Source organism: Oncorhynchus clarkii, chromosome 19, assembly GCF_045791955.1.
Source record: "Oncorhynchus clarkii lewisi isolate Uvic-CL-2024 chromosome 19, UVic_Ocla_1.0, whole genome shotgun sequence".
Classification (NCBI taxonomy): domain Eukaryota; kingdom Metazoa; phylum Chordata; class Actinopteri; order Salmoniformes; family Salmonidae; genus Oncorhynchus; species Oncorhynchus clarkii.
Genome location: NC_092165.1, coordinates 47,145,724 through 47,170,097, shown reverse-complemented (window position 1 = coordinate 47,170,097; position 24,374 = coordinate 47,145,724). Strand labels below are relative to the sequence as shown.

General features: G+C 46.4%; 1 protein-coding gene across 4 annotated transcripts in view; it reads right to left on the bottom strand.

Annotated features, from left to right (window-relative positions):
* Positions 1–262: 262 nt before the first annotated feature.
* Positions 263–24,374, bottom strand: part of LOC139375319 (rho guanine nucleotide exchange factor TIAM2-like) — a 134,472-nt gene continuing 110,360 nt past the window's right edge. For all 4 annotated transcript variants that reach the window (XM_071116986.1, XM_071116984.1, XM_071116985.1 and 1 more), the window contains exons 16-27: positions 11,171–11,365; positions 9,904–9,972; positions 7,175–7,300; positions 6,572–6,680; positions 4,369–4,548; positions 4,182–4,297; positions 3,734–3,842; positions 3,335–3,393; positions 3,156–3,258; positions 2,926–3,013; positions 2,535–2,680; positions 263–2,334 (exon numbers count right to left, since the gene is read on the bottom strand). In XM_071116986.1, coding sequence (XP_070973087.1) covers positions 1,697–2,334; positions 2,535–2,680; positions 2,926–3,013; positions 3,156–3,258; positions 3,335–3,393; positions 3,734–3,842; positions 4,182–4,297; positions 4,369–4,548; positions 6,572–6,680; positions 7,175–7,300; positions 9,904–9,972; positions 11,171–11,365 — 1,938 coding nt within the window. In that variant the 3' untranslated portion in view covers positions 263–1,696. The remainder of the gene's footprint in view (positions 2,335–2,534; positions 2,681–2,925; positions 3,014–3,155; positions 3,259–3,334; positions 3,394–3,733; positions 3,843–4,181; positions 4,298–4,368; positions 4,549–6,571; positions 6,681–7,174; positions 7,301–9,903; positions 9,973–11,170; positions 11,366–24,374) is intronic.

Sequence of the window (24,374 nt, the reverse complement as noted above, 5' to 3'; positions counted from 1 at the left end):
AGGTTACACCAACATATTTCTTGGATTTTACCTTTGCATGATTCTTCCTACTCTGTCCTGCTTCTGTCACTTAAATTGCCTATCATTGAGAGTATACTTTGGTCCAATGCAGAGAACAAGGATTCTCAATTTCTCCGACAGCTTCATCAACTGGGATAGAGCTGGAAATAAACCGTTCATCTTACCTGTGCTTTACCTGTCAAGGAGACAAGAATATAGATTCTCAAAGCCAGACTTAGGAATACAACATGATAAAACAACCTGCTCTCACAGATAAAAATGTTTATTTATAAAACAGTTCATTATGGTTCACATTCATTGGTATGCTAGCATTAAAGGCATGTTTACAGTTGAGTTGAGGGCAAACCGAGAGGGAGGGTACGTGTTGAAGGCAAACCGAGAGGGAGGGTACGTGTTGAGGGCAAACCGAGAGGGAGGGTACGTGTTGAGGGCAAACCGAGAGGGAGGGTACATGGTGGTGTCAGATAATAGGATGTCTCAACAGCAAAATATCCCAGAAACACTGGGACCAGAGTGTATTTATTGCAAGTTACAGCCGTTTCTACTTGTACAATGTCAGTATGTGTATTAATATCAAAGATTCAAATTAAGTTATAGTCCAGCTACTCAGGTATGGGAGCTACAAACAGGGCAAGTTGACAACACATTTGAATGAAATCCTTTTCCTTTGACAATGCCTGTGTACATTGTAAGTGACACTTCTGGGGGAGGATGACAACCATACTCTTATTCAATACACTGGAAAACATTCATTAGCTGAAACATACCAGATTCTTCAATTCAAGCCAACCCCATATGTATTTTGCAAAGCAATAAAAAGTTACAACTATCAATAAATTAACATTGCTTTAAAAACAAAAATCCACTTGATGTACAAATACAGGGGCGGCAGGTAGCCTAGTGGTCAGAGCATTGGACTAGTAACCGAAAGGTTGCAAGATCGAATCCCCGAGCTGACAAGGTAAAAATCTGTCGTTCTGCCCCTGAACAAGGCAGTTAACCCACCGTTCCTGGGCCATTATTGAAAATAAGAATTTGTTATTAACTGACTTGCCTAATTAAATAGGCAAACAATGTACAGCAAGTCACAAAATCGATGTTCTCAGACTTCTAGAGCTTTAGAAAGTGAAGCTCTTAGGGTGAGTTCAGTGAGTCTCAATAGTCTAAAGTGGAATCCTCTCCTGTGGATTTAGATGTACTCAGACTTCTAGAGCTTTAGTGAAGCTCTTAGGGTGAGTCTCAATAGTCTAAAGTGGAATCCTCTCATCGCCGTCCTTCTCTCTGACATGAATGAACTGGAAGGTGAACAAAGTCTATTTGTTACATTACTCTCACCTATGTAAAGGAAGCCAATTCATATTATTGAGAAGGGGAGCTGGGCAGAGGCATTTACAGAAGAGCTGGATGGAGGCGGAGGGTAGTTATACATTAGTGCTCAGCAGATTCATTGCAGTAATTATCAGGGACTGAGTCACCTCGTCTCTCTCTAGGGGGACAACCATGTCGCTGAGCCAAAGGTAGCTCATCTTTCCTTTTACACCTGTGCCTATTGTACGCTCTCAAAGGAACAGTTTAACTTCAGGGCTGAGGCACAACAGATACCCTGGCACTAGGACAGGCATGGAGCGGGCGCTGGGCAGAGCTTTGGCCCCTCTCCTTGTGTCTATTCCTGACCCTATGAGTTGTTAGGGGCACTGCCAGTGTCCGTAGGGTTGTAGAAACAGTCCTCGTTGACCACGGAGGTGAGGCTCTGTACGCTGAACTCTCTCTCCAGCAGAGTGCTGAGGTCTATGGCTGCCAGGTCTGTCTGGCTGTCCAGGGAACGGCTGTGTAGGCTCAGTAGCGCCCGCTGGCTGCTACCTTTCCTCTTCACTGGGCAGAAGTGGCCCAGAACAAGCTTGGGCTGGCTCTCCGGGGTGTTCACCTCTGCTCCCTCTGGCTGCACGCGGGGGGCCGGTCCCCGGGAGGAAGCTGCCTCCTCTGACAGCCTCAAACTGAGAAACTGGGCCTCAATGGCACAGGAGGGGAAACTCTCTCTAGCCTCACTGAACTCATCGTCCTCATCACTCAGGATGTATGACTCCTTCACAGAGCTGAAGCTAGAGGGCCGCTGGCCGCCCCGAGACCAGGCCTTTTGGGTAGACAGTGTCTTGTGCTGTGTGGGACCGTCAGCTGGGGGAGCGTCAGAGGAGCTGTGGGTGCCGCTGCTCAGACTGCCCTCGTCTGAGTCAGGCTGGCCAGGTTTGAGTGTGCTGGCTGGGGTGGGGAGATCCAGCAGGGGCTGCTTACACAGCCAGGAGACTCTGGATGGACCTGGTGGGGGATGGAGGGGGGAGAGCGAGAGACAGCTGCCAACTGAGCAATACATTCACTAATATCTGGCCACAAACACTACTGTATGTACAGTAAGTCAAGTGCTTATAAGGTTTAAGTCAAGGTCATGTCTAAAGATAAAAAATCTAAGCAGTGTTATTGGAAGGGATTTTTTGGAACAGGGCAGGGATGAAACTCACCTATCCTGGCAGAGGAGGGCAGGGTGCTGCGTAAAGGCGTGAGGTGCTCCTTACACCCCATCTCGGCCGGGAGCATGTTCCGTCTGACGTTCTCCCGGAGGATGGAGCGGATTACCTTGATGATGTTCACTTTGCATTCTGGGACACTATGGAGGTAAACAGTGGTACCATGCTCAGAGGGCTAATTCACACAGTCTACAACAGGAAGGTCCCACTTCTCTGCGACTACAGCCCTGCTGGTGTTTATTTCCCCCAGACACTCAATGGACAACTGATTGGCTAGATAGCCCATGTAACCCCTGACCTCTGATTAAGAGGATAAAGAAAGCTCTGGCCCTGGCCCTCAAGGACCAGAGCTATAGATCCAGTCAGAACTACTGCTCTCTCTTACCTGCTACACAGCTGGAAGACCGTCTCTGGCCTTCCCTCCAGTTCAGACTTGGTATGTATCAGCTCCCAGATGCAGGTCGTCTCAGTACCTTAGGAAGAAGGGATTGGAGAAGATCCTTTTAATCAAGACATCTAAATTTAGTTTCAAAAGACTCAATATCCAAGAGAATATGATCTCTGGTAGTTAATGAAAGCCGGGGGTGTGTGTGTGTGTCTGTCTTGCTCTCTTACCTGCAGTGTTGCCTAGTCGGACCTGCAGTGCAGAAAGCGGGATGAGCCAGCGGAACTTGAAGGGGTCTAGGTCTCCATGGGAGTGCGCCAAGCGAGGGGTGGTCTGCTCACACACGAGAGAGAGATGTTAGGCACTGCTGGCATCAAAGGCATATGAAAGTAAATGAAAGAGAACTCACCATCTTCTTCTTGAGCTTGTTGCTCTCCCTGTAGACAAGTATCACTGCCTTCTTGAACACTGATGAGAGAAACGAAATGAAAACTTTGAGCACAACTTTGGGAGTTTACACAGGGATCCATCCTGTCAAATTATCAATTTGAGTTTACAGCACATTGGCACTACAATGTATCCATAAAACCCCAAACTATACTGGTATAACATTGAACAGCATCATATTTTTGTGGATATACAATACATTTATCTAATAGCTAGTCATAAAATGTGTATTGTGTTTACATGTGTTTGTGTTAAGCCAGTGGAGTCCAGGCTGAGAGAGACTGCTACCAGGCTCTGGCAAGGGCCAGGCACTCTCTTTCCCATGATACCGCAGTAACGGTACAGTGTCTTTCTAACTCACCAAACACGGTCATCTCGGGGTCCTTTCTCATGCGGCCCAGAGAGGGATGGGGGTTGAGCCAGACGACAGAGGAATGCATGAGGAATTCTCCCATGGTAAGCTCTGTGACCTGGGAGAGAGAAGGAAAGGCCATGGGCCACAGTAAGTACTGTATCTGAACAGGGACCTGGGCCACTCATCTAGCACAAACAAGTTCTCTGTGTTGGGTGATTGTTGAGTATCTAAAGAGGAATTATCTAAATGGGAACTTGGCTATTTCCAACCAGTTTTCTGTAAGAGATATACATCACTAGGATGAATAGATTAAATTGACCCTAATGGTTGTGCAGCAAATTCAGGCTGTGCTGGTGTTAGTCCAACTACGTGTCTAGATTGAAGATATGAGTGAGAGTGATGAAAGCTGCTGTAAGGGAAGGGGGTAGCACAGGGTACATTACAGTATAGTTACCTCCTCATGGCCACTCTGCTCTGCCACCAGCTGGTCAAACACAGAACCATAGTCCTCATAGATCTTCTGCATCTCATTGATGTGGCTGGCCACCTTCTCCATGGCCTTCAGGGCCTCTGGGCACAGAGGAGGGAAAGGAAGGGTTAGTGTGTGTGTGTGTGTGTGTGTGTGTGTGTGTCCAAGTTACCTGTGAGGTGGTAGTGCTCCTCGCTGTCTGTGTCAGTGAGAGAAACCAGCTCTCGAAGCAGTAGAGGGTATTTCAACACTCTCTGGACTGGCTTGATCAGGTAGGACTCCAGGGTTGAGGAGTGCTGCTTCGTAGGGTTCCTCGCAGCCAGGAACTCCTTAAAGGACCAATCAGTCTTAGCTGTAGATAACAAGCAGACTTATTTACCAAGCCCTGTACATGTAAGTTGTTCAGTCACATCTTTCATTCTGTAGCACGCTTGGAGGACTGTGCCTAGTGACGCTAAATAGACCCACCACTGTATCTTGGTGCGATAATTATTGTCCACATGGGGGTAGTATAGGCTACTCCTCACCACTGCAGTAAAATGGCAACACTGCTGGTTGCTACTGTAAAACATGGTTTGGACATGAGACTGCCACTCCATTGCAAACAATACCATTCAAAAGACACTATGATTCACAGCAGTGATTTTCATTCACAGTGTGCATAGCGAGGAGAGATGTCTAATAGTAGGTGCTGTGTGGTCTAGGCTTGGGCAGGAGCTCACCAGAGCAGAGGACCGGCCCCTCAAATGTTCTACTGCTTGAGCTCCTGTTCCTCTCATAGAATATTAGCTCAAAGGTATTGTGGAGCTCTTGCACCTAAATATTAACAGTACTGGCACCCAACATGAGTACCGGCACCTATTTCAGTCCAAATCAAGCACAGTGTAGTATTGTAACAAATTGAGAGGCATCCTGGAGGTCAGGTGTAGACATTTCTTGCCACCTCGCTGTGTGTCTCATGTGTGAAAGGATTGAGAGGCCATTAGAGTATTAATTATAGCACTCTGAGCCAGAGACAGGCAGCTGCATTGATACTTCACACAGTAATTGGCAGGCAATTAACGAGTAAACGAGTGAACACAAAAAGTGTATGCGTAGCGAGAAGGGGCCCAGTACCACGTTGGCCCGGCACCACGTTGGCAGAGCGAGAATGTGTAATTACTAGAACCGCTGACAGACACCCACAGATTCTCTGTGAACGCCCTCGTTCAGTTGTGCTAGGCTTTGTTGTACTGAGCTGGACTGTGCTCTGATGGACTGGGTTGTGTTGGGCTCTGGGTTGTGTTGTGCTCTGATGGACTGGGTTGTGTTGGGCTCTGGGTTGTGTTGTGCTCTGATGGACTGGGTTGTGCTGTGCTCTGATGGACTGGGTTGTGTTGTGCGCTGGGTTGTGCTGTGCTGTGATGGACTGGGTTGTGTTGTGATCTGATGGACTGGGTTGTGTTGGGCTCTGATGGACCGGGTTGTGTTGGGCTCTGATGGACCGGGTTGTGTTGGGCTCTGATGGACCGGGTTGTGTTGGGCTCTGATGGACCGGGTTGTGTTGTGTTCTGATGGACTGGGTTGTGTTCTGATGGACTGGGTTGTGTTCTGATGGACTGGGTTGTGTTCTGATGGACTGGGTTGTGTTGTGCTGTGATGCAGAGTTCTGCTCTAATGCATGTTTACGCTGCTGTTTCCTACTTCAGTTCATTCTGCTTCATCAGAGACTGTTGGGGAACATGCAAAGCCGCTTGCAAGATTATCCCTGCGCTATTAAAACTCAATTTCGGTACCTGCTTCTAGGAATGCAACGCGGAATCTTGTAATGGTAAGAATTTAAGAGGCACCGGGGTGCAATTTCCCCACCTGCTCGGTTTCATTCATTCTGCGCTGGGCAGCGTGCCCAAACCAGAGGAAGAGGCCAACGTTGCGGGCATAAATTAAGTTCAACATTTATATTCAAGCATATAAACAGGGACACTCAAAATTACTAGCACTCCTCCTGTCAGCGTTTCATGGTCTTTCTCTCATTATAGACCAGCCTTCGTTAGCTGTGCAGCACAATGGGGACACTCCAGCTAGCCTAGGCACTTTCACAGTTTTACAGTGGGAAGCCATTTACAGTTGAGTTGATATGAAAGAGAATATGGGAGTCTGGAATGATTGAGCAAATACGAGGAGAGGTTGAAGTAAAGTGGGATTGCATCACTTCACCAAGCGAGTAGCTCCACTCAGAGACATTTTACTGGAGTTCATTATTGATGCTGGACCGTAGACGCCTAGTCAACCATGTCATTTGCATAGAGTGCTGGGGTTGGTGGGGATGATGCAATGGAGGTGCAAGGGGGTATTTCGGGCAGGTTGGGGGTGGTGGGTAGAGGGGAGACCCGTACCTCTCTCCAGGACTTTCTGGACCTTGATGTGGTTGGCACAGAAGCCACTGTAGAGCTTGAAGTGATCAGCGTAGTACAGGAAGGATCCACCAAGAGAGAAGAGAAGCTTCTGGAATAAGAGAGAGAGGGAAAGTAAGAATGTGTGAAGGAGAGTGAGATGGAGAGAACATGTGAAGTTGTGACCTGACCACTCTCACGGGACAGCATTTAAAATACCCCAGGCCTGCCCACTCTAACCCCTGAGTACAGTGCTTTTATCAACATACAATTCTCCATGTCAAAATGGCAAAATCGATACGATGCCATGTTGATGTGGTAAATTAATCATGTGTGAACCTGTAACAATCTCGCAATAATAAATCCAGATATATCTCAGAGTGTGACCGAACTCACTGTTCATCATAGCTCATCTATAGTAATGGAGGTGGTTTGGGTGAGGGATTTCACATATTTGTATGTCATTTGTGTGTGCTCATTGGTTAATGCGTCGATGAGTATGCGGTTTAATCATGTCATCTAAGTTTGTGTATATCACGCATGTATGACGAGAGATGGATTGGCAGAGGCAGTTGTAACACAAGGGTCACAAACAGTGTGTCATACCTTAAACTGCACAGGGGTTTCCAGTGTGCTGAAGTCAGGTGAAGAGGCAATCCTCTCCTCCAGCGTCTGCAGGAACACCCTCTGGAAGTCCAGCATTTCTGGCAGGCTGCCAAACAGACTATCCATCTAAAGGAAAGGAGAGACAGGAGCCTGGTCAGTCATCTCTTTACAGCAGTCAGTCAGCGATAGCTATCTCTTTACAGCAGTCAGTCAGCGATAGCTATCTCTTTACAGCAGTCAGTCAGCGATAGCTATCTCTTTACAGCAGTCAGTCAGCGATAGCTATCTCTTTACAGCAGTCAGTCAGCGATAGCTCTCTCTTTACAGCAGTCAGTCAGCGATAGCTCTCTCTTTACAGCAGTCAGTCAGCGATAGCTATCTCTTTACAGCAGTCAGTCAGCGATAGCTATCTCTTTACAGCAGTCAGTCAGAGATAGCTCTCTCTTTACAGCAGTCAGTCAGAGATAGCTCTCTCTTTACAGCAGTCAGTCAGTGATAGCTCTCTCTTTACAGCAGTCAGTCAGAGATAGCGCTCTCTTTACAGCAGTCAGTCAGCGATAGCTCTCTCTTTACAGCAGTCAGTCAGCGATAGCTCTCTCTTTACAGCAGTCAGTCAGCGATAGCTCTCTATTTTACAGCAGTCAGTCAGCGATAGCTCTCTCTTTACAGCAGTCAGTCAGCGATAGCTCTCTCTTTACAGCAGTCAGTCAGCGATAGCTCTCTCTTTACAGCAGTCAGTCAGCGATAGCTCTCTCTTTACAGCAGTCAGTCAGCGATAGCTCTCTCTTTACAGCAGTCAGTCAGCGATAGCTCTCTCTTTACAGCAGTCAGTCAGCGATAGCTCTCTCTTTACAGCAGTCAGTCAGCGATAGCTCTCTCTTTACAGCAGTCAGTCAGCGATAGCTATCTCTTTACAGCAGTCAGTCAGCGATAGCTCTCTCTTTACAGCAGTCAGTCAGTGATAGCTCTCTCTTTACAGCAGTCAGTCAGCGATAGCTCTCTCTTTACAGCAGTCAGTCAGCGATAGCTCTCTCTTTACAGCAGTCAGTCAGCGATAGCTCTCTCTTTACAGCAGTCAGTCAGCGATAGCTCTCTCTTTACAGCAGTCAGTCAGCGATAGCTCTCTCTTTACAGCAGTCAGTCAGCGATAGCTCTCTCTTTACAGCAGTCAGTCAGCGATAGCTCTCTCTTTACAGCAGTCAGTCAACGATAGCTCTCTCTTTACAGCAGTCAGTCAACGATAGCTCTCTCTTTACAGCAGTCAGTCAGCGATAGCTCTCTCTTTACAGCAGTCAGTCAGCGATAGCTCTCTCTTTACAGCAATGTCATATGGCTAAGTACAGTGCTATAATGATGTGCAAATAGTTAAATGTACAAAATGGAAAATAAATAAACATAAATATGGATTGTATTTACGATGGTGTTTGTTCACTGGTTAACCCTTTTATTGTGACAATAGGTCACAAATCTTGCTGCTGTGATGGTACACTGGTATTTCTCCCAATAGATATGGGAGTTCATAAAAATTAGATTTTTGTTTCGAATTCTTTGTGGGTCTGTGTAATCTGAGGGAAATATGTGTCTCTAATATGGTCATACATTGGACAGGAGGTTAGGAAGTGCAGCTCAGTTTCCACATTTTGTGGGCAGTGTGCACATAGCCTGTCTTCTCGAGAGCCAGGTCTGCCTTCTGCGGCCTTTCTCAATAGCAAGGCTATGCTCACTGAGTCTGTACATATTCAAAGCGTTCCTTAATTTTGTGTCATTCACAGTGTTCATGTATTCTGCCACTGGGTACTCTCTGTTAAGGGACAAAAGGCACAATCTCACAGTCTCTCACACCATCATTAAAAGGTGTTCAGGGTGTCTTGCGCTCTTGTCCGCTCTGTGCCTAGACACGTCTGAGTGTCTGATAATGTTGGTTTAATCAGCCCCACTGCTCAGTGTGTATCGATGGATCTCTCCTTTGAGAGTGTCGTCCTGAGACTGAGGTCATGCTCAGTTCACATCAGTGTTCACTAGCTACTGGATGTGGATCTCCATTAGCATTCCCCAGCCATGGCCTTCTGGGCTCACAGAGGAGGGACAGGCACATAAGGACTAATCTTAACCTGAGAGAAGAGTCAATCGTGTATCGATTAAAAATGGAAGACTATAATGTAATGGGAGGTATAAGCATCGTTTTGGTCCTATATCAGTAGGGGTTTTAAGAAGGGGAGGTCCTTAGAGTTTATTGCTACTAGAAATTAATTTAACCCCACCCAAATCTAATCAAGCTATCCATCTCTCAATCTGTGACCTCTTATGAACCAACCTCCTAAAATTCTCAATTTCTATGAACTCCCTCATCTCCCAATCCTCCATCCTTCCTCCCATCTAATCCCCCCTCCCCATCTCCCAATCCCCCCATCTCCCATCCAATCCTTCATCCTCCCTCCCCCATCTCCCAATCCTTCATCCATCTCCCAATCCCCCATCCTCCCTCCCATCCAATCCTCCATCCCCCATCCTCTATCCTTCCTCCCATCTAATTCTCCCTCCCCCATTTCCCAATCCCCCATCCTTCCTCCCATCTCCCATCCAATCCTCCCTCCAATCCAATCCTCCCTTCCATCCCCCATTCTTCCTCCCATCCTCCCTCTCCCATCCCCCATCCCATCCCACGAACCCCCCCCCCCCCCATCCCTCCAAACCCCTCCACTCCCTCATCCCAGGGCACCCTCCTCTACCTCATCCAGCGTAAGGAAGGTCTCGTTCTGCAGTGGCTTCAGGTAGATCTCAAACAGGCAACTCAGGTCCTGGAGGAAGGAAAGACGGAGACAGAAATAGGAAAAATACAAGAGGTGGGATAGGGAATCCAACACTGCATCATAGGGCTGCTATCGGTATCAACAGTTATTCAACCCCCCCAGAAGTGATCCGTTATCCCCTCCTCTTCCATTCTCTCCTCCCTGTGTTTTAATGTGGCTGTGGATCGTCAGGGCTTCACTGGTGATATTCCTATTAGGCTGATTTACGGCCCCCGCCGCACATCACAGACAAATGGTTACAGCCGCTGCAGAGGACGCTGGGAAGACATTCTCCTCCCCTCTGCAAATCACCCACCCACCGCCTCCCAGAGAGAGAGAAAGACAAGGTGGAGATCATGAAAGGAGCTCTTTAATGTGAGAGAGACAGAAACAGAGACCGAGAGACGGAGCGAGAGAGAAACCAAGAGAGACCGAGCGAGAGAGAGAGAGAGAGAGAAACACAGAGAGACCGAGAGAGACAGAAAGACAGGAGACAGAGATTGATAGCGATAGCGATTGAGCGAGAGAGAGATAGACCGAGAGAGAGACCAAGCGTGAGCGAGAGTGATTGAGCAAGAGAGAGAGACCGAGAGAGAGAGAAAGAGAAACACTGAGAGAGACCGAGAGAGACAGGAGACAGAGAGATTGATAGCGATTGAGCGAGAGAGAGAGAGAGAGAGACTGAGAGAGACCAAGCGAGCGAGAGAGAGATTGAGCGAGAGTGATTGAGCGAGAGAGAGAGACCGAGACAGAGAGATTGAGCGAGAGAGACCCGAGACATTGAGCGAGAGTGAGCGAGAGAGAGAGAGGAGACCGAGAGAGAGACCGAGAGAGATTGAGCGAGACAGAGAGAGGAGACCAAGAAAGAGAGAGAGAGAGACAGAGAGACTGAGAGACCGAGAGAGAGAGAGAGAGCTGACAGGGATTAAGAGACGAGGTGCAGATCATGAAAAGAGTTCTTTAATGTGCTCTGAGAAAAGGAGTGAAACGGAAACTTGAGCTGTACAGGGCCTCTGAATAATGAGCCTGTGTACTGTAGAGTATAAACAATGATGCGGTCGGTCGGTAGGTCCACACAGACCGTGTCTCGGTACTATTCAGTGGCTTTCCTTTCTCTTTCCATTTCATCCTGGCTCAACTGAATTGACTGTTTTGGGGAAATTTGCCATTATCTTAAACAAATAATAGCCAGATAACAAATCATTACCTTGACATAGGACTTCTCTGTGTCCACCAGCTCCTGGATGACCTTGCGGAGCCTCTCGGTGGCACTCATGTGTCGGGGACAAGGTCTGAGCAGTGTGGGCTCGGCCCCTGGGGCCGGGGGGTCTTTGCGGCCCTCCATCAAGCCCCCGGAGCCCTCTTGGAAGGTGTGGTACAGCATGCACACCGTCTCCACGCTCTGCAGTGGGCGATAGAAAGAGACAGGTTAGGGACTGCATGAATAACATGTACACAAAGCTTACTAGGATTACAGGGACTTTTATATCTTGTTTATCTTACCATATATATATATATATATATATATATATATATATATATATATATATATATATATATATATATATATATATATATATATATATATATATATATATATATATATATATATATATATATATATATATATATATATATATATATATACATACACACACAGTGCATTCGGAAATTATTCAGACCCCTTGACTTTTTCCACATTTTGTAACATCACAGGCTTATTCTCCCCCCCCCCCCCCCCGCCTCATCAATCTACACATAATACCCCAAAATGACAACGCAAAAACAGGTTTTAAATGTGTTCTAATGTATTACAAATAGAAAACTTAAATGTCACATTGACATACAGTACCAGTTAAAGGTTTGGACACACCTACTCATTCAAGCGTTTTTCTTTCTTTTTTAAATCGTAGAATAATAGTGAAGACATCAAAACTATGAAATAACACATATGGAATCATGTAGTAACCAAAGAAAGTGTTAAATAAATAAAAATATATTTCATATTTTAGATTCTTCAAAGTAGCCACCATTTGCCTTGATGACAGCTTTGCACACTAGGCATTCTCTCAACCAGCTTCATGAGGTAATTAACACCAATTAACAGGTTAAGTTATGCATAATGCATTTGAGCCAATCAGTTGTGTTGTGACAAGGTAGGGGGGGTATACAGAAGATAATTCCATTTGGTTAAAGACCAAGTCCATATTATGGCAAGAACAGCTCAAATAAGCAAAGAGAAACAACAGTCCATCATTACTTTAAGACATGCATGTCAGTCAATACGGAATATTTCAAGAACTTTTAAAGTTTCATCAAGTTCAGTCACAAAAACCATCAAGCGCCATGATGAAACTGGCTCTCATGAGGACCACCACAGGAAAGGAAGACCCAGAGTTACCTCTGCTGCAGAGGATAAGTTCATTAGAGTTAAGTGCACCTCAGATTGCAGCCCAAATAAATGCTTCACAGAGTTCAAGTAACAGACACATCTCAACATCAACTGTTCAGAGGAGACTGCATGAATCAGGCCTTCATGGTCAAACCACTACTAAAGGACACCAATAAGAAGAAGAGACTTGCTTGGTTCAAGAAACAAGAGCAATGGACATTAGACCAGTGGAAATCTGTCCTTTGGTCTGATGAGTCCAAATTTGAGATTTTTGGTTCCAACCTCCATGTCATTGTGAGACGCAGAGTAGGTGAATGGATGACCTCTGCATGTGTGGTTCCCACCGTGAAGCACGGAGGAGGTGGTGTGATGGTGTGGGGATGCTTTGCTGGTGACGTTGTCTGTGATATATTTATTATTTAAAGCACACTTAACCAGCATGGCTACCACAGCATTCTGCAGTGATACACCATCCCATCTGGTTTGCGGTTAGTCTTCAACAAGGCAATGACCCAACACACCTCCAGGCTGTGTAAGGGCTATTTGACCAAGAAGGAGAGTGATGGAGTGCTGCATCAGATGACCTGGCCTCCACAATCACCTGACCTCAACCCAATGGAGATGGTTTGGGATGAGTTGGACCGCAGAGTGAAGGAAAAGCAGCCAACAAGTTCTCTGCATATGTGGGAACTCCTTCAAGACTGTTGGAAAAGCATTCCTCATGAAGCTGGTTGAGAGAATGCCAAGAGTGTGCAAAGCTGTCACCAAGGCAAAGGGGGGCTACTTTGAAGAATATAAAATATATTTTGTTTTGTTTAACACGTTTTTATTTACTACATGATTCCATGTGTGTTATTTCATAGTTGATGTCTTCACTATTATTCTACAATGGAGAAAATAGTAAAAAACATAGAAAAATGAGTAGGTGTGTCCAAACGAATGACTGGTACTATAAAGTATTTTTACTCAGTACTTTGTTCAAGCACCATTGGCAACGATTATAGCCTCAAATTTTCTTGGGTATGACGCTACAAGCCTGGCACACATGTATTTGGTGTCCCCCCTCGGGTTCGTGCCGTCGGGAGATCTTTGTGGGCTATACTCGGTTGAAGACATCCCTCTAGTGCTGCGGGGGCTGTGCTTTGGCAAAGTGGGTGGGGTTTTATCCTGCCACAGTGTCTCCCAAACCCCTCCTGTCTCAGCCTCCAGTAATTATGCTGCAATCGTTTCTGTGTCGGGGGATAGGGTCAGTCTGTTATATCTGGAGTATTTCTCCTGTCTTATCCGGTGTCCTGTGTGAATTTAAGTATGCTGTCTCTAATTCCCTCTCTTTCTCTTCTCTCGGAGGACCTGAGCCCTAGGACCATGCCTCAGGACTACCTGGCCTGATGACTCCTTGCTGTCCCTAGTCCAACTGGTCGTGCTGCTGCTCCAGTTCCAACTGTTCTGCCTGTGGTTATGGAACCCTGACCTGTTCACCGGACGTGCTACTTTGTCCCGGACCTGTTGTTTTCGACTCTCTCTCTCTACCACACCTGCTGTCTCTAACTCTGAATGATCGGCTATGAAAAGCCAACTGACATTTACTCTTAAGGTAAATGTTGCACCCTTTACAACCACTATGATTATTATTATTTGACCCTGCTAGTCATCTATGAACGTTTGAACATCTTGGCCATGTACTGTTATAATCTCCACCCAGCACAGCCAGAAGAGGACTGGCCACCCCTCAGAGCCTGGTTCCTCTCTAGGTTTCTTCCTAGGTTCCTGCCTTTCTAGGGAGTTTTTCCTAGCCACCGTGCTTCTACATCTGCATGCTTGCTGTTTGGGGTTTTAGGCCGAGTTTCTGTATAGCACTTTGACATCGGCTGATATAAAAAGGGCTTTATAAATACATTTGATTGATTTAATTTTTATGGAATTTCTCCCATTCTTCTCTGCAGATCCTCTCAAGCTCTGTCAGGTTGGATGGGTAGCGTTGCTGGGCACTTATTTTCAGGTCTCTCCAGAGATGTTCGATCAGGTTCAAGTCTGGGCTCTGGCTGGGCCACTCAAGGACATTCAGAGACTTGTCCCGAAGCCACTCCTGCGTTGTCTTGGCTGTGTGCTTAGGGACATTGTCCTGTTGGAAGGTGAACCTTCGCCCCAGTCTAAGGTCCTGAGCGCTGTAGAGCAGGTTTTCATCAAGGGTCTCGCTGTACTTTTCTCAGTTCATCTTTCCCTCGATCTTGACTAGTCTCCCAGTCCCTGCTGCTGAAAAACATCCCCACAGCATGATGCAGCCAGCACCATGCTTCACCATAGGGATGGTGCCAGGTTTCCTCCAGACGTGACGCTTAGCATTCAGGCCAAAGAGTTCAATCTTGGTTTCATCAGACCAGAGAATTTTGTTTCTCATGGTCTGAGAGTATTTAGGTCCCTTTTGGCAAACTCCAAGCGGGCTGTCATGTGACTTTTACTGAGGAGTGGTTTCCGTCTAGCCACTCTACCATAAAAGCCTGATTGGTGGAGCGCTGCAGAGATGGGTATCCTTTTCCACTGAGGAAATCTGGAGCTCTGTCAGAGTGACCATCGGGTTTTTGGTCACCTCCCTGACCAAGGCCCTTCTCCCCCGATTGCTCATTTAAGAATGATGGAGGAGGCCTCCCGGGTGGCGCAGTGGTTAAGGGCGCTGTACTGCAGCGCCAGCTGTGCCACCAGAGACTCTGGGTTTGCGCCCAGGCTCTGTCGTAAACCGTCCGTGACCGGGAGGTCCGTGGGGCGACGCATGGGCCTAGCGTCGCCCGGGTTAGGGAGGGTTTGGCCGGTAGGGAAATCCTTGTCTCATAGCGCACCAGCGACTCCTGTGGCGGGCTGGGCGCAGTGCGCGCTAACCAAGGTTGCCAGGCGCACGGTGTTTCCTCCGACACATTGGTGCGGCTGGCTTCCGGGTTGGATGGCGATGTGTTAAGAAACAGTGCGGCTTGGTTGGGTTGTGTATCGGAGGATGCATGACTTTCAACCTTCGTCTCTCCCGAGCCCATTCGGGAGTTGTAGCGATGAGACAAGATAGTAGATACTAAACAATTGGATACCATGAAATTGGGGAGAAAAGGGGGTAAAATAAAAAAAATTATGAAGGAGGCCACTGTGTTCTTGGGGACCTTCAATGCTGCAGAAATGTTTTGGTACCCTTCCCCAGATCTGTGCCTTAACACAATCCTGTCTCAGAGCTCTACAGACAATTCCTTCAACCTCATGGCTTGGTTTTTGCTCTGACATGCACTGTCAACTGTGGGACCTTATACATACAGTTGTGTACCTTTCCAAATCATGTCCAATCAATTGAATTTACCACAGGTGGACTCCAATCAAGTTGTAGAAACATCTCAAGGATGATCAATGGAAACAGGATGCACCTGAGCTCAATTTAAAGTCTCATTGCAAAGGGTCTGAATACTTATGTAAATAAGGTATTTCTACAACTTGATTTAATACATATGCTAAAATTTCTAAAAACCTGTTTTCAAGGGGTCTGAATACTTTCCGAACTAACTCTGTCAAAAACGATCACCATAACAAGCTGTCATACAGTACGAAGCACACAAAACCAAACCATAGAGCGCAACGTAACAAGTTTACAGTATCACACAGTCCTAGTTGTGTGATTGGCTCTTATAGTTCTAGTATCTCTACAGTGCCAGTACTGACAGGTGTGTGTGTGTGTGTGTGTGTGTGTGTGTGTGTGTGTGTGTGTGTGTGTGTGTGTGTGTGTGTGTGTGTGTGTGTGTGCACATGAGAGAGAGCGTGTGTGTATTTGAGTGAGAGAAACGCTGATTACATAAAAAAAGCAAGTCTCAGAAAATTGCTTGTCACCATAAATATTGCACAGCGCACACACATTCACACACACACCATACAAATCAATACACTACAACAACCCAGCAGGACCCAAATCAAGTCCTCTATTAAGCCAGCAGCTCATCAGTTAGCATGGCCAATCAGGAGACAGGGTGCCAAAGCAGCTACGGTATAGCTACGGCATGGGGCTGGAGTCGGGAGGCTGGTGGCTCAGGGACCCACTGTGGGGAAGAGGATTCAGAGACAGGGCCACCCAGTTAGCAGCTCTGGGTCTCTGCGTGAGCAATGATAATGACACTGAGACTCAACTGTCCCACTATGCTACTGAGGAGAGCACCACACTGACAGGATTCTATACTGCTGTAGACTGTAGATATACAAAATAACACACACACACACACAAAGTAGAGGATATGTTTAACCCACACACTAACACAGACCAAAGCTCCTCCATATTGCAGCTGAAAGGCTTGGAGACCAGCTCAAGGAGGAAAAAGGGTTGAAGAATATCATGTTGACATATTATTCAAATACCCTGCGGCAGCTTCAGAGACAAACCTGCCTCACACAGACAGATAGCAGTAATTGTGTGCGGCTCTCGCCTGCAGTTTGTTTCTGCTGCAGTCACTGAGGTCCTAGGCCTACAGAGGATCTGTAGAAAACACACACAGAGCTACACACACAGGCATGGATGCACGCACACACCCACATGCGCTCACACACACACACAGGGATTCTCCCTTTCTCGCAGCATGACTTTTAATCAGTTCTTAATAAGAGCATGACTAGAGGGAGATAGAGACTCAGACGTGACTCAGAAGTCTCTGTCTCACACAACAATCCCAACAACAAAGTCTATGTCCAACGCCTGACGACTAACCCAAATATCCAATTAAGACCTGCAAAGCCGGCTCGGGAGGCGGGAGAGGGAGAGACAGGGAGGAGAGGGAGAGACAGGCGGGAGAGGGAGAGACAGGGAGGAGAGGGAGAGACAGGGAGGAGAGGGAGAGACAGGGAGGAGAGGGAGAGACAGGGATGAAGTCGCAGAAAGGACAAGCACATCCGACAGCGCTAGTCTCAATTCTACATCCCTCGGTTAACCCAAAACTAAACCCAGAACTGTGGGGGTTTTCTGATTTCACAAGCATAAAGCCTGTGGGAATGCTAGGTAGAATGAGCCGAATCCTATCCTGTCAATTAGCCCAAATTGGACAACCCATCTCCTATCCCTGTTGTAAAGCCAGACATCTCTCTCTCCCTCTCACCATGAGGAATAGTTTCAACATCTGTCACAGCACCTACAGCCCTAAAACATGTTGAGCCATAGAGGTTAATACCCATCGCCACACCAGAACCCCATATACCCACTACTGCTGTCCTTCCCAAACGGTCAACTCTACTCCCATGGCAATCATCAAGCCTCTCGATCTCAATCCCTCTCTGTCCTACTCACCATGAAGAGCAGGCTGTAGAGGAGCCTCCAGGCTGCTGTGGCCTGTCTCTGGGTCCTACGGGCCAGGTTACAGCCCTTCCTATGCAGCCTGCCCGGCCTGGATGCTGGCATCACGGCTGGATTGTGTCTGACCGATAAACCACATGTGGTTGGTGCTGACTGGACTGTACTTGATGGGATCTAGCTATTAATCCTGAACCTAGAGGTTCTGAGAGTGTAGGCATTTGACAAAGAACTGCTGCCTGCACCAATCTGCATATCAATCGGGGTGGACGGCCGGACCGAGCGGACAGTGCAAACGGAGGGGCATTCCTCCCTCACGCTCTCTCTCTCTACCATCCCATCTCTGGTCCACGTGACCCTGGTCAGTTTCCAGAGAGTATAATGCAGAGGCCAGGCTGCGGGTGTTACTGGCCATGTAGCCTCAACACATCAATACAATGAGGACTCTTCTGGGCTGCTGGATATACTGTGACACCGTCAGGAATAGCTGCATCTGTTCAACAGGCCAGGGGGATTCAGGGGCATTCATCTAAACTGACAACACAGGTCACGCTGTAGGGAGGAGGGGCCCTTTAATTAAGTATTTTGGGTGCTTTTGAAGAAAAACATGAGTCCAAGCCTATCTTTAGAAGCTGTGCGTCACGGAAAACAACATCTTACTGAGGCGTCTGGTGTGACAATTGAGGGGGATTTGAGTCCAGTGTTTACAAACAAAGCTACCCTAGGTCACAAGCTGAGTAGCTTTGACTTCCAGGCCTCGCTCTCCGACGTGGAGGTGAAAGCCTGGTAGAGGCTACTACTGTAGAGACTATCTTGTTCCAAACCCAGGTCAGGTCACCTGACTAGAGGCTCAGGTCTGTGGGGGCAGACCACTCCAACACATAACACAAATAACTAGCCTTACTAAGGTTTCAGTATAGAAACAAGATATTTCATTCTACTAGCTCCTCACCCCTTGAGGTTAACGGCATTCTGAGAATGCAACCAAAATCAGTGTCTAAAGGTGTCGGAATGTCTGAAAGTATGTGGTTAACTTCACTAAAGATATAACACTGGATATATGTTGATGATCTCTTTCACAAACTCCAATGTGATTGCAAAGGCTAGGTATTGTTCATGGGAATGCCTAAGCATGTTGACCTGGGAGAGGTCAGAAGGAGCTGTTTGTGAAGAGGAGTGGTTTGTGGAGAGATTACTACTCCTGCTCGCCCACTGGGGTGATTAACCAGCCTGGTATTTCCCACCCAAGGGGAAGGTGTCGTCCACAACACCTCTCTTTCACATCCAAGTGTCTTCTAAACCAAGGTCAGAACCAATTTTTAGATTTTTTATTTCACCTTTATTTAACCAAAGCAAAGCAGTGGGACACAAACAACAACACAGAGTTACACATGGAATAAACAAGCGTACAGTCAATAACACAATAGAAAAAAAGAAAGTCTATATACAGTGTGTGCAAATGGCGTGAGGAGGTAAGGCATTAAATAGGCCATAGTAGCAAAGTAATTACAGTTTAGCAGATTAACACTGGAGTGATAAATGAGCAGATGATGATGTGCAAGTAGAGATACTGGTGTGCAAAAGAGCAGAAAAGTAAATAAAAACAATATGGGGATGAGTTAGGTAGATTGTGTCTCCTAACGTCTCCAAAGCCAAGGTCAGAACACACTCCAACCTGGCTACACTGACATGTTATTCAAATAGTATTCATATACAGTGAGGTTAGAAACAAACACAGCCCAAAGTCAAACAAGAGCTGTCAAACAGTTGAGTGAAGCTGGATACTGTTCATTCTCCCCTCTCACCACCAGACTTTAAAACAGAGTCATTAAAAGCAGAAGGCTCAGCCTACTTTAAGTTATGAACCGCTTTTCAAATCAAAGAAGAATCCTCCAGGCGCCAAACTACTTTCTCTTTATGAAAATAAACAAACCTGAATGGAACGTCTAAAGTGTAAAGCCAGGGATAAAATATGGGGTGTCCCTCAGGCCGGCTCAGCCCATTGCTCACAGGAGAGTGTCCTGTCACACCACAGTAAGGCTCTGACAGAGGCAGATTCATCCCTCAGGTTAGGCCTATTGTGTCATGTTGCCATCTGCTTTTTAGGGCTCAATAAATAAAGACAGTTTCTCATAAATCAAACAGGGAGGGAGGGCCCCAGTCCTTCTTCTATTCCCATTATATGCTTCATTATTCATTCTAAACTAATATTATTCCACCGGGGTCTCTGAGGAGACTTCAGAGTCAATGTTTTAATAATGAAACACCCTCAGATTAAAAATCCATTCTGATGAGTCCCCATAGGGGGTTGAGAACAACAGTATTATACTGCATCCCCACGACTAGAACAAAGTAGGAAACCGCTAGCAGCACTCCTAACTGCCAAATATGACTGATATAAAACAGCATAGGAAAGCCCATAGGAAACCGCTAGCAGCACCCCTAACTGCCAAATTTCTCAACATGAGACCAGTTCATATAAATTGAAAGCACAGGAAGAAGCATGGTAAAACCTGCTAGCCGCATGACCTGGTGCCCTGATATAAAACAGAGAATGGTGATAGCAAACACTCCCGCTGGGCCACAAACCTGCCACAGAGGATGTCTGATAACATCCAATTGGGCATCTAGCAGGCTACCCACAGAACGGTCCCTAATACACAGCATAACCATAAAACCAGTAACAGCCAAGCCAACCTTCCCTCTGACCTACTTGGTAATAAACTCTTCCCAGAGACAGGTTGACCAACCAGTAGGACTATCCTGGGTGCAAATTAATACTGAGATAGAAGAGGAGGAGTGGGGCCTGCATCGCAGTGCTAGAGACGTCACTACCGGTCCGGGTTCGATCCCAGGCTGTGTCTCAGCCAGCTGCGACCGGGAGACCCATGAGGCGGCGCACAATTGACCCAGCGTTGTCCGGGTTAGGGGAGGGTTTGGCCAGCTGGGATGTCCTTGTCCCATCTCACTCTAGTGACTCCTTGTGGCGGCCGGGCACATACACGCTGACTTTGGTTGCCAGCTGTACGGTGTTTCCTCTGACACATTGGTGCTACTGGCTTCCTGGTTAAGCGAGCAGTGTATCAAGAAGCAGTGTGTCTTGGCAGGGTCATTTTTCGGAGGACGCATGGCTCTCGACCTTCGCCTCTCCCGAGTCCATACGGGAGTTGCAGCAATGAGACAAGACTGTAACTACCAATTGGATATCACGAAAGTGGTAAAAAGTACCAATATTATATTGTATTAAATAGAAGCGGAAGAGTGATACAGTAGCCCACTGCTAGCACTACAGTTGTATTGTTGGTAAAATGGTTTGTATTTTAAATGTGTGTGACTGTCCTTGACTATCAGTGTATCAATCAGTGTTTTGTTACTTGTTGTTTTGGGTTTTTTGTGGACTCCAGGAAGAGTAGCTGCTGCTTCTGCAAAAGCTAATGGGGATCTAAATAAATAAATAAATATGCCTTCTTGACCTAGTAGTATATCAGAGTGAATTTAACTGACCATTGATCCAGTGGGGAGCTGATATGCATTAAGGTACTGTATGCAATCTATATACAGTACTTCAATAAATCATCAGTAGAGGCAGGTTGGAGAAGTGTAAAGCACAAAACACCAGTGATGCAGTATCCCACTACTAGCATGACTACTAGCATGACTACTAGCATGACTACTAGCATGACTACTAGCATGACTACTAGCATGACTACTAGCATGACCACTAGCATGACTACTAGCATGACTACTAGCATGACTACTAGCATGACTACTAGCATGACTACTAGCATGACTACTAGCATGACTACTAGCATGACTACTAGCATGACTACTAGCATGACTACTAGCATGACTACTAGCATGACTACTAGCATGACTACTAGCATGACTACTAGCATGACTACTAGCATGACTACTAGCATGACCTGGAATCTGTACTGAAGAAACATATGACACTACAGTATATACTGTGGCAGCCTACAATAAGCCGTGCTCAAACACCTAGAAAAGGCAGAGATGGGTTACCGGGAGTCCAGTACATGGGTCGGGGACAGTAGGTTTCTCACAGGCCACTCATCCAGCCATGTCATCGAGCAGCTGGGCCAGCTTGTCCTTTAGCAGCTGCCTGAGGGTGAGCACAGAAACAGGTCCTTCTCTGCTTCACAGCCTCCAGGCCAGAACCAGCACATGGCCAGCAGGGAGCACCGAGCCTGGGACTGGTCTCCCGAGTGGCGCAGCGGTCTAAGGCACTGCATCTCAGTGCAATAGGTGTCACTACACTCCCTGGTTCGAAGCCAGGCTGTATCACATCCGGTCGTGATTGGGTGTCCAATAGGGCAGTGCACTACTGGCCCAGCGTCGTCCGGGTTTGCCGGGGAAGGCAGTCATTGTAAATAATGACTCATTTGTTCTTAACTGACTTGCCTAGTTAAATAAAGGTTAAATAAAAAAATAAGGTTGGTGAGGTAGATGCAGGGCCTGGCCTCTTCCTCCTCTGCCACCACCACCACCACCCTCCTCCTCCTCTCACCCATCAAACCACCAACCAGCCCTGAGCTATGGTATAGGGCTGACTCCAACGCTCCCCAGCTCACCTCTTCCTCTCCTCTGGCGAGCCATCTACGCCTAGCTCGATAGGTCTACCTCTCCTTCCCTCTATCACTCTGCAGTGATGCTGGGGACACTCCCCAGCCATAAACCCAGATTATTAGGCTAGTCACAGCCATATGGTGACTGATAGACTTAGTCATCACCACCACCCACTCCACAGGCAGGCACAAGAGGGGAGACTGGGATTGTCTGCGTTTAGGGGCCTCCCCCCAAGTGGGAGAAGTTTAAAGGGGTTGTAGTCCATTGGTCTTTATTTCTAGAGTCCATTGGTCTTTATTTCTAGAGTCCATTGGTCTTTGCTGGCTGTTATGTGGTCCAAAAAACATCTAGAGGAGAGTAGTAATAACACAGTGAATGGAGAGCATGTCTGACCTCTCACATTCACACATATAAAAAGGTTTTGAACACCCCTTTCAGCTGTTCTCAGCCTAGAGCAACTGAATTCTTAACAGCAATGGCACCCAAAACACATGCTGCCATTTACAATACACTGTCAGTCCGTTTCTGGAAGCACCATGTTTTGTTTCCCCACAGTCACTAAATCATCAATTAGTGAATCAAACTAAGCCACTGGACTTTGGTGGAAAGGAAGGGTAAAGGGAAGGGTGTGGTTGCTGCTCTTTGTGTGGTAAAACCCCTTCAAAAGGATCTTAGTGAGGGGGTGGAGGAAGTTAAGGAACTTACTCTGCTCAGTCAGTTGACCAACGGTATCTGTGACACAACAACTTCATACCACTGCCAGACTATAGAGGCTGGTGAAGTGTGACATAATATGCTATTTCATTCAGTGGTACAGCTCCTCAACTGGTATTAATGACTACAACAAACTGGTATTACAACAAGCTGTAAATGTGGTTGAAAGTGTTTTGTGTCATAGTGTTTATGGATGGTATCTATAGTGGGTTTCATAAGTATTACCCACTTTGATTTTTGTAACATTTTGTTGCGTTACAAAGTGCGATTGAAATGAAGGTAATTGTGATTTTTTTTGTCATTGATCTACACAAAATACTCTGATTTCAAAGTGGAAGAAAATTTTGAACACTAAAAAATGGATGAAAAATAAAAGACTAATACACCTTGATTAGATAAGTATTCACCCTCCTGAGTCAATACATGTTAGAATCACCTTTGACAGTGATTACAGCTGTGAGTCTTCTTGTGTAAGTCTCCAAGAGCTTTGCCCACCAATAGTATTGTGCAATATTTGCCCAGTATTCTATTCAAAATTCTTCAAGCTCTGTCAAGGTGTTGGTGATCATAGCTAGACAATTTCAGGTCTTGTCATAGATTTTCTAACATATTTAAGTCAAAACTGTAACTTGGCCACTCAGGAACATTCACTTGTCTCCTTGGTAAGCAACTCCAGTGTAGATTTGGTCTTGTGTTGTAGGTTATTGTCCTGCTGAACACACGTGGGTAAAGCAGCATTTTGAAAAAGAGTCATTGGCTTTGATACTCTGATTTGTTAGAAATGATCCAATCAGCCTTCCGAGTGGCAGAGTGGTCTAAGGCACTGCATCACAGTGTTGCAGCGTCACTACAGCCTGGGGTTCGAGACCAATAGCATTAGCAACAAGTCCCCAAACAACAACAACAACATGGCAGCAGGCAGGGAAGATTTGTAAGCACTTTTAGACAACAACACTGCTCATCCCTGTAATATGAGCAAATTAGAAAACACTAGAACAATTAATCAAAGTCAGTCAGTGTTCTGCAGCAGGTGATTACATGCTGTGACAAGAGGCTTGAAATGAGTCCTTCCTTCCCATTCATCTCCATTCAATCACAGACTGGATGGCTGGCTGGCTGCTGCGGCAGTGGGTATCTATGCTGCCTTCCTGATACATGGGTGATATTCATCCCGTCGACTAGATTGTTTTTCTCAGGGACACAAATTGACTCTGGTAATCAGATTTGCCACAACAATATCTCAAATGCTCGCTTTTACTGCATGTAACAAGATGTCTCAGTATCTCTCGCTCACACATGCTTACGACTACACAAACACACCTCCGACACACACACACACACACAAACAAAATAAAATACATTTTCATTTGTCACATGCTTGGTAAACAGGTGTAGACTAACAGTGAAATGGTCCTTCCCAAC